Source organism: Carassius carassius, chromosome 14 (assembly GCF_963082965.1).
Source record: "Carassius carassius chromosome 14, fCarCar2.1, whole genome shotgun sequence".
In the NCBI taxonomy this organism is placed as follows: Eukaryota; Metazoa; Chordata; class Actinopteri; order Cypriniformes; family Cyprinidae; genus Carassius; species Carassius carassius.
The window spans coordinates 28,226,890-28,241,500 of NC_081768.1; the positions used below are offsets into that span (position 1 = coordinate 28,226,890).

At 35.0% G+C, this 14,611-nt stretch overlaps 1 protein-coding gene across 2 annotated transcripts in view; it reads right to left on the minus strand.

Annotated features, from left to right (window-relative positions):
* Positions 1 to 14,611, minus strand: part of LOC132157448 (exportin-5) — a 175,564-nt gene that overhangs the window by 88,549 nt on the left and 72,404 nt on the right. For both annotated transcript variants that reach the window (XM_059566807.1, XM_059566806.1), the window contains exons 15-25: positions 11,668 to 11,741; positions 11,413 to 11,568; positions 8,690 to 8,731; positions 8,523 to 8,612; positions 8,174 to 8,373; positions 7,917 to 8,016; positions 7,632 to 7,813; positions 7,370 to 7,470; positions 6,949 to 7,045; positions 6,707 to 6,843; positions 5,436 to 5,533 (exon numbers count right to left, since the gene is read on the minus strand). In XM_059566807.1, coding sequence (XP_059422790.1) covers positions 5,436 to 5,533; positions 6,707 to 6,843; positions 6,949 to 7,045; positions 7,370 to 7,470; positions 7,632 to 7,813; positions 7,917 to 8,016; positions 8,174 to 8,373; positions 8,523 to 8,612; positions 8,690 to 8,731; positions 11,413 to 11,568; positions 11,668 to 11,741 — 1,277 coding nt within the window. The remainder of the gene's footprint in view (positions 1 to 5,435; positions 5,534 to 6,706; positions 6,844 to 6,948; positions 7,046 to 7,369; positions 7,471 to 7,631; positions 7,814 to 7,916; positions 8,017 to 8,173; positions 8,374 to 8,522; positions 8,613 to 8,689; positions 8,732 to 11,412; positions 11,569 to 11,667; positions 11,742 to 14,611) is intronic.

Genomic DNA, 14,611 nt, shown 5'->3' on the forward strand with positions numbered 1-14,611 from the left:
AGATATCACTATAATTGATATGAAGAATGGAATATTGACATATTAATGAGTAAATTAATGAGTTTAAATCTAGATTAAAGACCCATCTCTTTAACCTGGCTTCCACATAACATACTAATATGCTTTTAATATCCAAATCCGTTAAAGGATTTTTAGGCTGCATTAATGAGGTAAACCGGAACCGGGAACACTTCCCATAACACCCTATGTACTTGCTACATCATAAGAAGAATGGCATCTATGCTAATATTTGTCTGTTTCTCTCTTATTCCGAGGTCACCGTAGCCACCAGATCCAGTCTGTATCCAGATCAGAGGGTCACTGCACTCACCCGGATCCAGACCAGATGGTGGATCAGCACCTAGAAAGGACTTCTACTGCCCTGAAAGAGAGCGAAGACCAGGACAACTAGAGCCCCAGAAACAGATCCCCTGTAAAGACCTTGTCTCAGAGGACCACCAGGACAAGACCACAATCTGACTTTGCTGCAGCCTGGAATTGAACTACTGGTTTCGTCTGGTCAGAGGAGAACTGGCCCCCAAACTGAACCTGGTTTCTCCCAAGGTTTTTTTCTCCATTCTGTCACCGATGGAGTTTCAGTTCCTTGCTGCTGTTGCCTTGGGCTTGCTTAGTTGGGGTCACTTCATCCACAGCGATATCGTTGACTTGATTGCAAATAAATGCACAGACACTATTTAAACTGAACAGGGATGACATCACTGAATTCAATGATGAACTGCCTTTAACTATCATTTTGCATTATTGACACACTGTTTTCCTAATGAATGTTTTTCAGTTGCTTTGACGCAATGTATTTTGTTTAAAGCGCTATATAAATAAAGGTGACTTGACTTGACTTAAATTACAGTGCCTTGTAATGAGTTATTGATGTACACAATTGACCTATTTTTCATCTTCAATAATTTTAATGTAACTGTCATATGAGATATATATATTAATAATTCCTGATTAATTATTAAAATTCCCTATATATCATTTGAGTTAATTATAATGTACAACCCAGTGCGGCTACACATCGTATAGATTTTGAGTGGTTTGACCTGAGTGGTTTAGCACCTCAGTATTTGAACAAGCGCTTATTGCATTATAGTCCTCCTGCATTCTCAAATCTCTGGCTATTTGATAATACCTAGAATTAGAAAAAATCAACTGCGGGCGGCAGATCCTTTTACTATTTAGCACCAAAACTATGGAATAGCTTAGTTGGAGACACTTAATATCCATAAATGAATCCAACTCTCAATCAGGGGGTGTTCTGACAAGCTTGGACCCCCTCTGGCATGCCTAAATTTGTAATCATATCACACCAAACAATTTTGGATGAAAAGCACAGTTTGTCCTGTAAACTATATATAAAAAAAGAAAAGATGATAAATTCAAATCTGCATTCACTCGCAGCCCACTCAACCAGAGAGGCATTTTAAAGCACTGCACATTATAACCAATCCCACATGATTCTGTTGATCTTATGAATGCAAGGACCAATCAGAGGCATTCAGATGAGACAATGCTGAAACACACTGCTGTCTATGTGCTGACTGAATTCTCTGGCAAATTTTTTCATCAAAAACAAAGTGAAGATGTACAAATGCAAGCAAGATACTGATTTCACACAGTAAACAGCTTTAGATTATAGATTATTATGGGAGTTCTTTAATTCACTGGACTGAAGTGAAAATGTTCTTTGATGATGTAAACATTCTTTGCCATCTTTTTGAACAATGAAAGTATTGTAGGATGATTAGTAAAATGTTTTATTTTTATTTAATTCACATTAAATACAAAATATTTTATGGTATGACCATATCTGGTACTTAAGTAAAAAGATGGATTTTATTAAAAGTTAATAGATTACCCTATTAGTCTACCTTGCCCATCACGGATTATAGATCAACTAACAATCTATTAAGGTGTAAAAAGCATTTACTTGCACATAATTGAGAATCAAGATATTTCAATTATATATTTTGGGAATATTTCGAATAAAAAAATAAAAGATGATTAATCCCTGCTGGGAAAAAAAAACAGACACCATTACAAAATTTATAATGGTTTTACTGGTTATAAAGGGACTTGAACTGGTTTTACTGGAAACTGTAATAAACCATGTTGGTCTCTACTGGTAATTGGTTATTGGCTTGTTAACACTCTGAGGTCTAAGGGTATTTTTGGGGCCTGGAGAAGTTTTTTCATGCCCTGACATTTGTGCTTTTTTCAGTTGCTTAAATGGCTAGAGTCTAATATCACTGTAATCAGCACAAACTGGCCTATAATAATATAGCAGATGTATTTACATGATTGTGTTTTTGAGAAAACGTTTTTTATGAGTGGTTAGTGAAACATGTTAAATCACTTGAATAAGGCCATAAAACACATTCAGAACATAGGTTCCCGGGACTTTTAAAAACTGGAATTTAGAATAGAATTTTTCTTTCTACATTATGTAAGAGGGAAGAGTTACTATAAGGCGCACCGGATTATAAGGCGCACCTTCAATGAATGGCCTATTTTAGAATAAAATATTTGTAATTGTAAGTGCGCCTTATAGTGCGGAAAATATGGTAATGTTAAAAAGAGCTGACAATGTTTTTTCAGGTTTTTTTTTTTTTGAGGGGGCGGGGGGTAAATTGAAAGAACAGCATTGTTTCATGTACATTTATTTGTTACATTTTTATTATTTACATCAAGCTTTTGGATGGTATAGTGTATATTATTGAAACTTCATAATGTTTCACTTGATTATACATTTAGTCAAGAATTATAGTTTGGAAAAAGTCTAACTAGTAAAATTATTACACATTATGTGAAAACTAGTACAAGTATATACACAAATAAAAAGAGACAAAGGCCCAATCCCAATTCTATTTTATACCCCTTTGACCTACCCCTTCCCCTTGTCCCTTGAAACAGAGTGTCAAAGGGTAGGGGAGAAAATAGTCCCCTAAGGATTGGGACACCACTACTATGCTGTCACACGTCATCATTCATTCGTCGTCTAGCTCTTACAATATACACATATACTGGTGTGCATTAGAGCCTTTAATTATCGTTCTGTATTAATGAGCTGCTTACTGACAAACACACATATCAGAAATCGTGCAACTCACACATCCAGGATAAAATAAACTTGTCAACACTGCCCCACGACTTTTATTAAATACAGTTTAAATACTGAATCGCTACATTATATTTTCCATCGAAGAGAGAATACAATCGCTGTTTTTAAGTAAACTCGCTCTAAGAGGATAAACGCACAGACGTGAATACATGCAACTTCCATTTCTCTTTCTCTCTCTTGCTCTCTTTCTCTCTCGAATAGGCAATATTTGAGAAAATGGTTTAGCGATTTCTAATTATTGGGGGTATTAGCCCCCATCAATGTCTACGGCAGTTATCACCCTGATCAGACATATGCTGTGGCACTATCAAGCAGTCTTTAAGGAAACGACGTTAGCAAATATTAGCGAACATTTCTTTCTTTGAGTAACATGACCGTTAATATGAACTCACAATTGAATGTAACAAAACAAATGATTACTTTTCGTTAAAAACTTTATTTATGCCAAAAAAAACTTACATTTATGTGTCTTTTTGTTCGCTGTAGCAGCCATGTTGCCGAGATAATTCATACACCTTCATTTGAAGTATGGTCCCGAAAAATCTTTGTCTAAAGGGCTATCTTATCCCTACCTCTCCAACCAAAAGAGAATCGAGGAAAGGGGAAGGGCTTAGGGGTAGAATTGGGATTGGGCCTTACTCATGTTTATGATCTCTACTGAATAAAGCGCTTCATTCTTTTTTTCTGAGGAAATCCAAAACGCAAATCCTGAGGTAATCCTCAGCACATCTTTTTGGGGTGAATTATGTCTTATTCCTCTCAGCGCGAAGCAAGTAGTAAAATAAAAAAACTTAAAGAACAGTCTCGCTGCTTTGTTTTCTGTATGGGCGTTTACAAGCCGCGAGCTTCAAGTGAAACATTATAATCTAAATAGCGCGCCGTGGTAGCATTATAGATAATGAAGGGAGACGTGAAAAACGGACATCGCATTGTTTTCATATGGATTACTTCATCACAGAATATTAGTTTTCTGTAGCACTTGTTTAGTTTAAAAGTAGACATGTCAAGCTTTCTATAGATATTTCTCTCATGTCTCTTCGTTGAGTATTCACCGAGTTACAGTTCATTTTAATGACGCATTTCTAAATGAAGATCACCGCAGACCAAGGCTACAGACAGCACACCTTGTTTGTTGTCTATTTTAGAAATACACAAAGTTTTGTTGTTATGTCTGTATACAAATAAAAGTAGACCCTTTACAGATTCGATTGATGTATTGCTCTTATCTGTAAGATCAAAACTGAAAGTGTAATTTAAGTTCTTTTTGGGGTTATCAGGAGAAAATGCCTCATAATGCGTATACACGTGAATCGACTCCAAAGGGTTAAAACCAATAAATCCTAATGGGAAATATCCCAAAACGCACTACAAAAAAACTTTTTTTTATGGTTTTAATGGTTAAAAGTTGGTTTATAATGTTTGTAATGGTATTTGTAGTTGAAACCATTAAAAATTTATGATAGTTTTATTGCTTTGTTTTTCAGTAGGGACATAAGCCTAAATCAATTATACAGTGGTATTGTGGCTGCTGTGTGTCACATAACAAGCATAAGAGCCCCTCCCCTCCTTCAACCATGACTCCTCAAAAATAATAAGTTCATGATGTACCTGACACTACAAAATATATTTTTCAAATAAATTAAACATGATGAAATTAATTTTAGTTCAAATTGTTATAGATTACCTCTAGATATTGCAGTGATATATATATATATATATATATATATATATATATATATATATGAAAAAATGACTGAATTAATAATACTTTAAGTAGGTTAAGATGAAATTTAAAGTTGTGCCCCCTGTCGGTTTACTGTCCAACTATCATTTTTTTGGTCTGTTTTATTGCACTCTTATTTCACTGAGCTCTGTCTGTTTGGTGTGCAACTTTTACTAAAATGTGTCAGTAGGAAATATCAGTTTTCATTTTCAAACATTCATTTTGCCATTAACTGTAATAATCCAGTGCAATTTTTGTTTGCACAAAAAGTCTGACAAAAGCCAGTGCTCCACACAGAGATCTGATCTTATCATTATCCAGTCTGTCTGCAATGACAATGTATGCATTTTTTTCTAGATTTCTTAAGATAGCATATTTTTCTTTGTTTCTATGAATCAAATTGTAAATCTGATTCAGATAACACAATTTAAAAACACAACTTACACTGTAGTAATAAATGTATGACTGAGCATTTGAGGGAGGCATTTTAAAAATGAAGCATAAAGAAAAAAAAAACATACTCTGGTTTGTTAAACGCGTACTTCCAGATGTTGTATGTGATGTTAAGGTTACCTGCAGCAAATAGGTAAACAGTGGGCCCAGCAAAGGATTGAGGAGGCTGTCATAATAATCACGAGGACAGGACATCACCAGCTGCTTCATGAACAGACGTGAAAGACATTAAGGAAAACTGCACATTACAGCACATCATTCATGAGTTAAGAGTCAACAACCACAAGAATCCAAATCTAATGACAGTGATGTCACTTCCATAATCATTAATCAAGGTGACTATAAAGCTTTATAATAAGGGTTACCCAAATAATCATGTACTAATTACCCAAATTAAAACTTACTTTAACGTAAGCTAATAATTAGTAAACGAATGAACTACTCACAAATGAATAAAGATGGATTCATGCCTGAATAACAACTTCATTTAAGTAAATGTTTTATAGTTACTTTTAAGAGTAAACTAAATGAAATAGCTCCTACAACAATGTGGATAAATGAATGATGCACTTATATACTATTTTATTGTATATTGCTAAAAAAAAGTTCAGTTATTGTAAAAGTTCAGTTTATAAGTATGGTATTGGTATCGACATTGATATTGACGATACTGGACTTTAAAAGTATCATATTGTATTGAAAACAATGCAAGTTGTATCGCCCATCCCTAATGTCCGAGACTTATAGGGTACTTCTGTGAGAACCTACCAGCAGTGGTCCAGAGGAGGACAAACAACAAATTGGGTGTATATTCCACATAACACCTTACTAGACAGGTGGTCATGATGTTTTGGCTCAACAGTATATATGCATTAATATACACGCAAACATACATAAAACAATTCTTGTGTTTATACACCTGGGTATAGACCTACATCAGAATAGTGCCACAAAATACCATTTGTACAGTGGCTGGTAGCCCTAGGCTTCCATAGTATTTGTATATCTGCATTAGGTTTGGAAAAATTAGGTTTGGAAAAATGTAAGGGTGAGTAAATAATGAAAATTTTCTTTTTTGGATGAAGGCTTATAAGCCATTAGGATGAATTTAAAGGAGAGTCACGTGAGAATCACACAAAATATACTGAAATTAAGTTATGTGTGGTAGCTGCAATAAGTATTCTCCACATTTGATAGGAAGTATCACTGTAAATATTTTCAAACTAATCCTGTGCCATCCAATTATGTTCATGCCACCACTAATCATTAGATCATTTTGAAGTAATAATAAAGATATTAGGTTCAGGAACCCATATTATAACAAATGTTATCGATTTATAAGTATGTTTAGTTAATAGTTAAAAGAAAAAAAAACATTATATAAAGGATATGAACTAAGGGGCGGAGCCTGTGGTCTGGAACACTGTCTAGATGGGTAAATGCAGAACCAACAATCTGCTCTGCCAAGCCTTCTATTGCATAAAAGTCTTGCTGCATGCAGGGACCTGCATTCCCTAGCACGTGGAAACTTTAAAAAAAAATACATAAAAGAAAAGGGTAATTAGTATCAGGAATTTTTCTATTAAACAAAAAAACTAAATAAAAATCAATTATTAAACTTGATTGCTCCAACCAGTTATCATAGAGTGAGGAGAAGAAGCCTTGCATGCGTTCAGCAATGTTTCTGTATGCTGAAGAGTCACAGGCATCTAGAAGTGGTTGAGGAATTCCTGTAGGAAACATCAAGAGTTATTTCTTTAAGATACCAAGAGTCTGGTGTTTTAAAGGCAATGTTGATTTAACTGCACTGACACTATCAGATGAAAACAAATTATGAACTGAATTGAGCTAGATAATGACACTCCTGCCTTCCATAGAGCTGCTTAAAAGGTGAAATTGAATCGGTTTCATAATTGATGAAATCTGCAATATCACCCTTATTTTCCCATTTAATTCTGTGAAGCTGCTTCGACAATCTATATTGTTTAAAGCACTATAAAAATACATGACACTCGATGGTGTTCATAAAAAGAAAGGACAAATGAGAAACCAACCTAAAGCAAAATTCTTCTCCATATCCATAATATCATAGGCCCTTGTAAAAGTCTTGCTAAGCCGGTTGATATTCTCTGGCAAGAACAAGCTATTTTGGGTCCTGAAAGGATGAAAAACATCAAACTATTCCAAACATTGTCACAATAGTGGGGAAAAAAGTACATAGAACAGCACAGCATATACCTGTACACGATCCGTGATTTTTCTCTACATATACTATTCCATATCAAATGTCTTTTTTTAGGATATGACCTAATTTACCTGATGAGAGCAAAAAGGTTAGGCAGCAAGGCCTGCAGGTGCTCCGCACAAGGGTTTCTGTAGATAGGAGCCCCATCAGAGGTTGTGCTGACCACAAAGCCTCCTGCTTTTGCCTCCACAGGATTAGCAGGCCAACGAGCACGCTTTACAACCCCAAGTATGGTGTTCACACAAAAACTAACCTGCCATTAAAGTCAAAAGCAAAACTGATTAAATTTATGACAAAATCCAACAGGTATGCAAACACAGACTGCATGCATTCATTTGAGAAGTGGTGACCGCTACCCTTGACCTGTTGATACCCATCTGATCCTCTGTGTCAGCATCACTGATCACCTGATCAGCACCAACATATGCCAAGAAGTTAGCAGGGTCCAATAACACACTACACAACATACAATAAAAAGAAGTTTAATGCATCACACAGCCTCAGATGCATGCACATAAACTAAACATCAGTGACTTCATATCATTATCATGTTAAATATCTGTTAAAAAACAATTCAGTAAACACCTGTCTGGGCAACAATATCCATTCATACCTCTTCATCTCCTCTGACAGCCACTGTGCAGTAACAGGTGCCATGAGTTCTTTCAGAAAGGCTTTTTGCTTGTTATAGTCTTTAAACTGATTGCTGATTAATATCAGGGCTTCCATAAGAGCACACTTCTCCATTTGTGTCAGCAGCAGCTCATTGGAGAACAACCTTTTCACATGCTCATACATCATGTCAAAACACGGCTACAATGCAAGAAAAATAATCTGTTATCATTAGCATCCTAGAAGAGAATGATAATATAACCGGTTTCTTTAGGAACATAATTAAAATGAAACATCATGCTATGCATTGTAAAGAACTGTATTATAGATGTATGTTTGCTTCAACATACCAGCATAAAATCTGAATAATCTCGACATATTCTAATGATGGAAGAACAGGCATGTCTTCTGAGATTCTTAACAGCTCGTGATCGATGTGCCTGAACACATGCACAGAACATCAACAAGACTGTTTGATTAGAGAATCACATGAATTTTATAAGTATGGGCACCTTACCTTGCATTCTTCAACCAATTCAAATGTGATGGAAGGAAATATCTAAATGTAAGTGAAAAAAGATATTTGATGATGATAGGATTTTAGCACATCTATTATGCACTAAGTAATAACATACAGGCTGCTAATAAGTAAAAAAAATGCAATTCATCAAACAAGTTTCAGGGTTCTTTTTATAAATACAATAGCAGAGCAAGAACAGAAAATTATGGGGAGAGGGGAGAGAATCCAGATTTGAACACGTAAGAGCATAATACTAATACTAGAAGATCTAGAAGATTAGAGAAGCAATTTATAGCTGCAACAGTTAAAAAATGATCAGTCTAAAATTTATTTGACACCCTAAATCAGTGGTTAGATATTGTTTTAGATGCACTTAGGTGTAGACACTAGGGGTGTAATGGTACGTGTATTCGTACCGGACCGTTTCGGTACATGGTGCATGTGTGTACCGAATGACCGAATGCAATATCTTGTATGCGGAACATAGGTACATTTTCGTGTTTTCAAACGAACATATTAAGTGGCGGAAGTCTCCGCGTTCAGGGCAAATCCCGCCCTGCAGCTGATTCTAAGGCCGGTGACACACTGGCTGCGTGGCGTGAGCGTGGCGTTTCTGCTGCGTGTCAGTTGCGTGACGGCTGCTTCGCGTTTTCTGTGTCTTTACACACCAGAATCGTACCTGACGCGGCACTGGTGCGCTGCTACTCCTTTTGTAGGTGACATAGAGGGAGGCCACCAACAGACCAGGATCTTGTCTTCACGACAACAATATCTATACTTCATGTTGAGCATAAATATAAAGCCTACTGATACGGCAAAATAGTCTATGTTTGACAGGTGCAATATGCCAGTGCGTCACCGGCCTAATGTTTTCAAAAGGCATCACGCAAGTGTGAACATCACTACAACTAGGAAAAAAAACTATTGTAATTCAAACGCAGCTCCCGTTGGCATTTAAACAGACCTTTGCTCTTAATTCCGATCGGTCCAACGCAATAACGAAATCTGAGCAGGTCTAAAAACTGAAACTGTTGATGCTGCATTTTACACTTTGGAAAAGTTATATGTATTAAATATGAGCAGGCCTACAAGCTGGGATTGGTAATGCTGCACTGCACACACATACAATTGCATAATAAATGAAAAGAAAATAGAATACAAAAAGATTAAAAAGGTAGGTAGATTTTTTTTAAAGAATAGAATTAGAAAAGAGAGTGTTAAAGTTAGAGGGTCAAATAAAGATGGAAGAAATGTGTTTTCAGCCGATTTTTGAAGATGGCTAAGGACTCAGCTGCTCTGATTGAGTTGGGGAGGTCATTCCACCAGGAGGGAACATTTAATTAAAAAGTCCGTAAAAGTGACTGTGCTTCTTTGGGATGGCACAATCAAGCGACGTTCACTTGCAGAACGCAAGCTTCTAGAGGGCACATAAGTCTGAAGTAACAAATTTAGGTAAATGGGTGCAGAGCCAGTGGTAGTTTTGTAGGCAAACATTAATGCCTTGAATTTTATGCGAGCAGCTATTGGAAGCCAGTGCAAATTGATAAACAGAGGTGTGACGTGTATTCTTTTTGGCTCATTAAAAATTAATCTTGCTGCCGCGTTCTGAATTAATTGTAAAAGTTTGATAGAATTGGCTGGAAGACCTGCCAAGAGGGCATTGCAATAGTCCAGCCTGGACAGAACAAGAGCTTGAACAAGGAGTTGTGCTGCATGTTTCGAAAGAAAGGGCTTGATCTTATTGATGTTGAATAAAGCAAATCTGCAGGATCGGACAGTTTTAGCAATGTGGTCTGAGAAAGTCAGCTGATCATCAATCATAACTCCAAGGCTTCTAGCTGTTTTTGAAGGAGTTATGGTTGATGTGAACTTGATGGTGAAATTGTGATGAAACGATGGGTTTGCTGGAATCACAAGTAGTTCTGTCTTGGCAAGGTTGAGTTGAAGGTGATGGTCCATCATCCAGGAAGAAATGTCTGTTAGACAAGCTGAGATGCGAATAGCAACCGTTGGATCATCAGGATGGAATGAGAGGTAGAGTTGATTGTCATCAGCATAGCAGTGGTATGAAAAGCCATGTTTCTGAATGACAGAACCTAATGATGCCATGTAGACAGAGAAGTGGTCCAAGAACTGAGCCCTGAGGCACCCCAATAGTTAGATGTTGTGACTTGGACACCTCACCTCTCCAAGATACTTTGAAGGACCTATCTGATAGGTAGGACTCAAACCATTTTTATTTTATATATATTTTATTAAAAAGTATTTTAAAAAAGTGTAAACAAATTGTAAAAAAAAAAGTTTATAGTAATAAACAACCTGCAGTTTAATGTTTGCATTTCTTTCCCTTACTGTACCGAAAATGAACCGAACCGGGCCTTTAAAACCGAGGTACGTACCGAACCGTGATTTTTGCGTACCGTTACACCCCTAGTAGACACATTAGCAAAACCCATTGTCAATAGTTTAGTGATGTATTAAGAACTTCACTTTCCAATCAAGCTGCTTTCAATTGGTCAGCAGGGATTGAAAATAATAAAAAAAATATAAAAATAATAAAAATAAATAAAAAATAATAAATTGTTCTCACACACGAAAGTCCCAATTGAGTGGATTCCAATTGGAGTGACAAAATTTTGCCTGTAAAATTTCACTGAGCAACAGTAAATGTGACTAGACATTTATTCACATCTTCATATGACTATGATTATATACCTCACCTTAAAGAGTACTTGAGGCAGAAAGTGTGGTTGGTGTATAACGAAGGGAAAGAGAGTGGATATGATGGTAAGAACACAGGACAGAATGACAGGATCTCTTGTCTCATAGTGTACAACCATCTGCAGCAGCTCCATACCCTCATCTATGGGAATTTTCTACAGCAATGGGAGGAGGAAAAAAAAGACACATCTCAGTGACAAGATACCTCTTTAAATCCCTCACCACTGTAACATGAGAGAACCTGGTTGTCTTACCTCCTTTTCAAGAATTTTGAAGAGCTGTCCAAACACACTTTCTGTGAAGAAAGTCATGGCATCCCACTGAACCGCTGACAGAGACAGAGACAGAAACCCTTCTCTGTTTTAGCTTCAGTAGATAACAATACTAATTAAGCAGTTTTAAAAAGAACATTCCAGGGTAAAACATGTCCCAGAAACACAATTTACAGCATTATGTTGACTACCATCTGTCGATTGTTGTCTGTGGTAGTCAGCATTGGTGAAGCTTAGTTTTTATTGCAATGGTGTTTTATTTGTGAAAATATCAATTATTAAGTCCATGAATAAAAATGAATAGACATCATTTACAAACAAACATTTTGTTCATTATCTTGTGAATGACAATGTGTTCAGTTCAGCATGGGAGTCAAACTTAAATCTTTTTCCACAAGCAGTCAAACCTTAATTCCCAAATTATAAATGCAACCACATAGTGAAATTGTGTAGGACAAGTGTTGGATAACATTCTGCATTTTAATGGTAAATCTTATGGCTTCTGAAGAGGTAAAGGTCTGCATAGTTTACTGGTACAAGGAAACTATATTATGCAATATAACTTGTATTTTAACTATTATTATATTGTAATTATTAATTGTACTGTTTTTAATTGTAATTATGGACCATTTATTTCTACTTAAAACTTCTCATGTTCTTGTTCTGCTCGAGTGTATGGCAGCCCATACAACCACTAGCAGAAAAGTTATGAAATTTGGTACACAGATAAAGGACAGTCTTAACATTAACCATAACACTCGAAACGATATCCATTATTCCCCATGTCATGTTGGGAGTCAGACATACTTTAAAACACACTGGTGTATTGTTACACAACTTACGAAACAAAAAGTTATGATTTCATATCAGCGATTTCATTAATTTGATGCAGTGATGACAAACTGCATCTGAGGGTCTACAAAGCTTTGACATAGATGCCAAACTTAGAGCATGTCATCGCCACCTCACACTGAAGACATTACATCAATTTGTTAACAGCACTAAATCAGTAAATTATATTATACCAGTATATTTATGATTTTTTGGCCATTTTGACTACAATCACATTAAAATGCCTTTAAGTAACTAATTTTGGCAGTTGGTCTGATGCTTGCTACCTTTCTTGCTTCTGTAGTGCTTGCATGTTGCGATAGCAAATAGTCTCAATATTATCATGGTCACATGACGATATGAAATGATAAGTCTTCCGGGCAAAAAGTGTACTTTTTAAAAATATATTTAAACTAGTGCTGTCAAACTATTAATCGTGATTTACTGCATCTAAAATAAAAGTTTTGCTTACATAATATGTATGTGTGTACGGTGTACATTTATTATGTATATATAAATACACAAACGGTATATATATTTTGAAAATATTTAAATGCATTTACATGTCTATATTTTCATATAATTTCTATTATATATTAATATATTTAATATATGAACAAAATTTTTCTGAAATGTATACATGCATGTGTGTGTCAGGGTTCATATAGAAACTGCAAAATGACATTTCAGGACTTTAAACACCACTTTTTTTATTTTCAAGGACTAAAATCTGAGATCTTTACATATCAAACTATTTTGTTATCTTTCAAATTCTAATAAACAAATAAAACTAAATGTCACAAATAAAGTGCAGCACAAAAGCATTCAATGACTGTGGCTAATTTAACATTGAAAGGATATTATGGCTAACGCTTTCCTTATTCAAACTGATTTTTTTTTTCATGAATATGAATGACCTGAAGAATGAAAGCTATATCATACACTTGGGAAATTAAGAGCTTCATATCATCACTAGGTGTGTGACAATACACTCATTGGCTTGTGTTCACCTATTATCATCCCTGTATTGATTTCACCCAATCAGTTTGAGCAAACGCACACAACCTGATTAATATTCATAAATCCAGTAGCTCATTAATCCTTAGTGCATTTTATAATGTTCTTATTAGTCAAATTCATATCATTATCTTATTAGTATTTTTGTTATTTTGTCCCATTTGTTTTTAAAGAAAAACTGAATGACCAAAAAAGCACGACCACCAGTCCAGTTAAATTGTTCATTTTAAATGACTAATATGCATTTAAACATGATTATCAAGTTTTAATTCTAATTACTAAAGTTCTATCATTAATAATACTTATTTATAATATTATAATGCTTATAGACTGATGTTAAGGGTGTACTTTCAGTTATTTAAAAAACTATTCCATTTTACATATACACATACAGGTGCTGGTCACATAATTAGAATATCATAAGAAAATTTGATTTCACTAATTCCATTCAAAAAGTGAAACTTGTTTATTATATTCTTTCATTTCACCCAGACTGATATATTTCAAACGTTTAATTCATTTAATTTTGATGATTATATCTGACAACTAAGGAAAATCGCTAATTCAGTATATCAGAAAATTAGAATATAACTTAAGACCAATACAAAGAAAGGATTTTTAGAAATATTGGCCAACTAAAAAGTATGAAAATGAAAAGTATGAGCATGTAAAGCACTCAATACTTAGTTGAGGCTCCCTTTTGCCTGAATTACTGCAGCATGAATGAATAGACATATTATTTACAAACAAACATTGTTCATTATCTTGTGAATAGCAATGTGTTCAGTTCAGCATGGGAGTCAAGCTTAAATCTTTTTCCCCAAGGAGTCAAACCTTAATTTCCAAATTATAAATGCAACCACACAGTGAAATTGTGTAGGACAAGTGTTGGATAACATTCTGCATTTTAATGGTAAATCTTATGGCTTCTGAAGAGGTAAAGGTCAGCATAGTTTACTGTTACAAGGAAACTATATTATGCAATATAGCTTGTATTTTAACTATTATATTGTAATTATTAATTGTACTGTTTTTAATTGTAATTATGGACCATTTATTTCTACTTAAAACTTTTCTT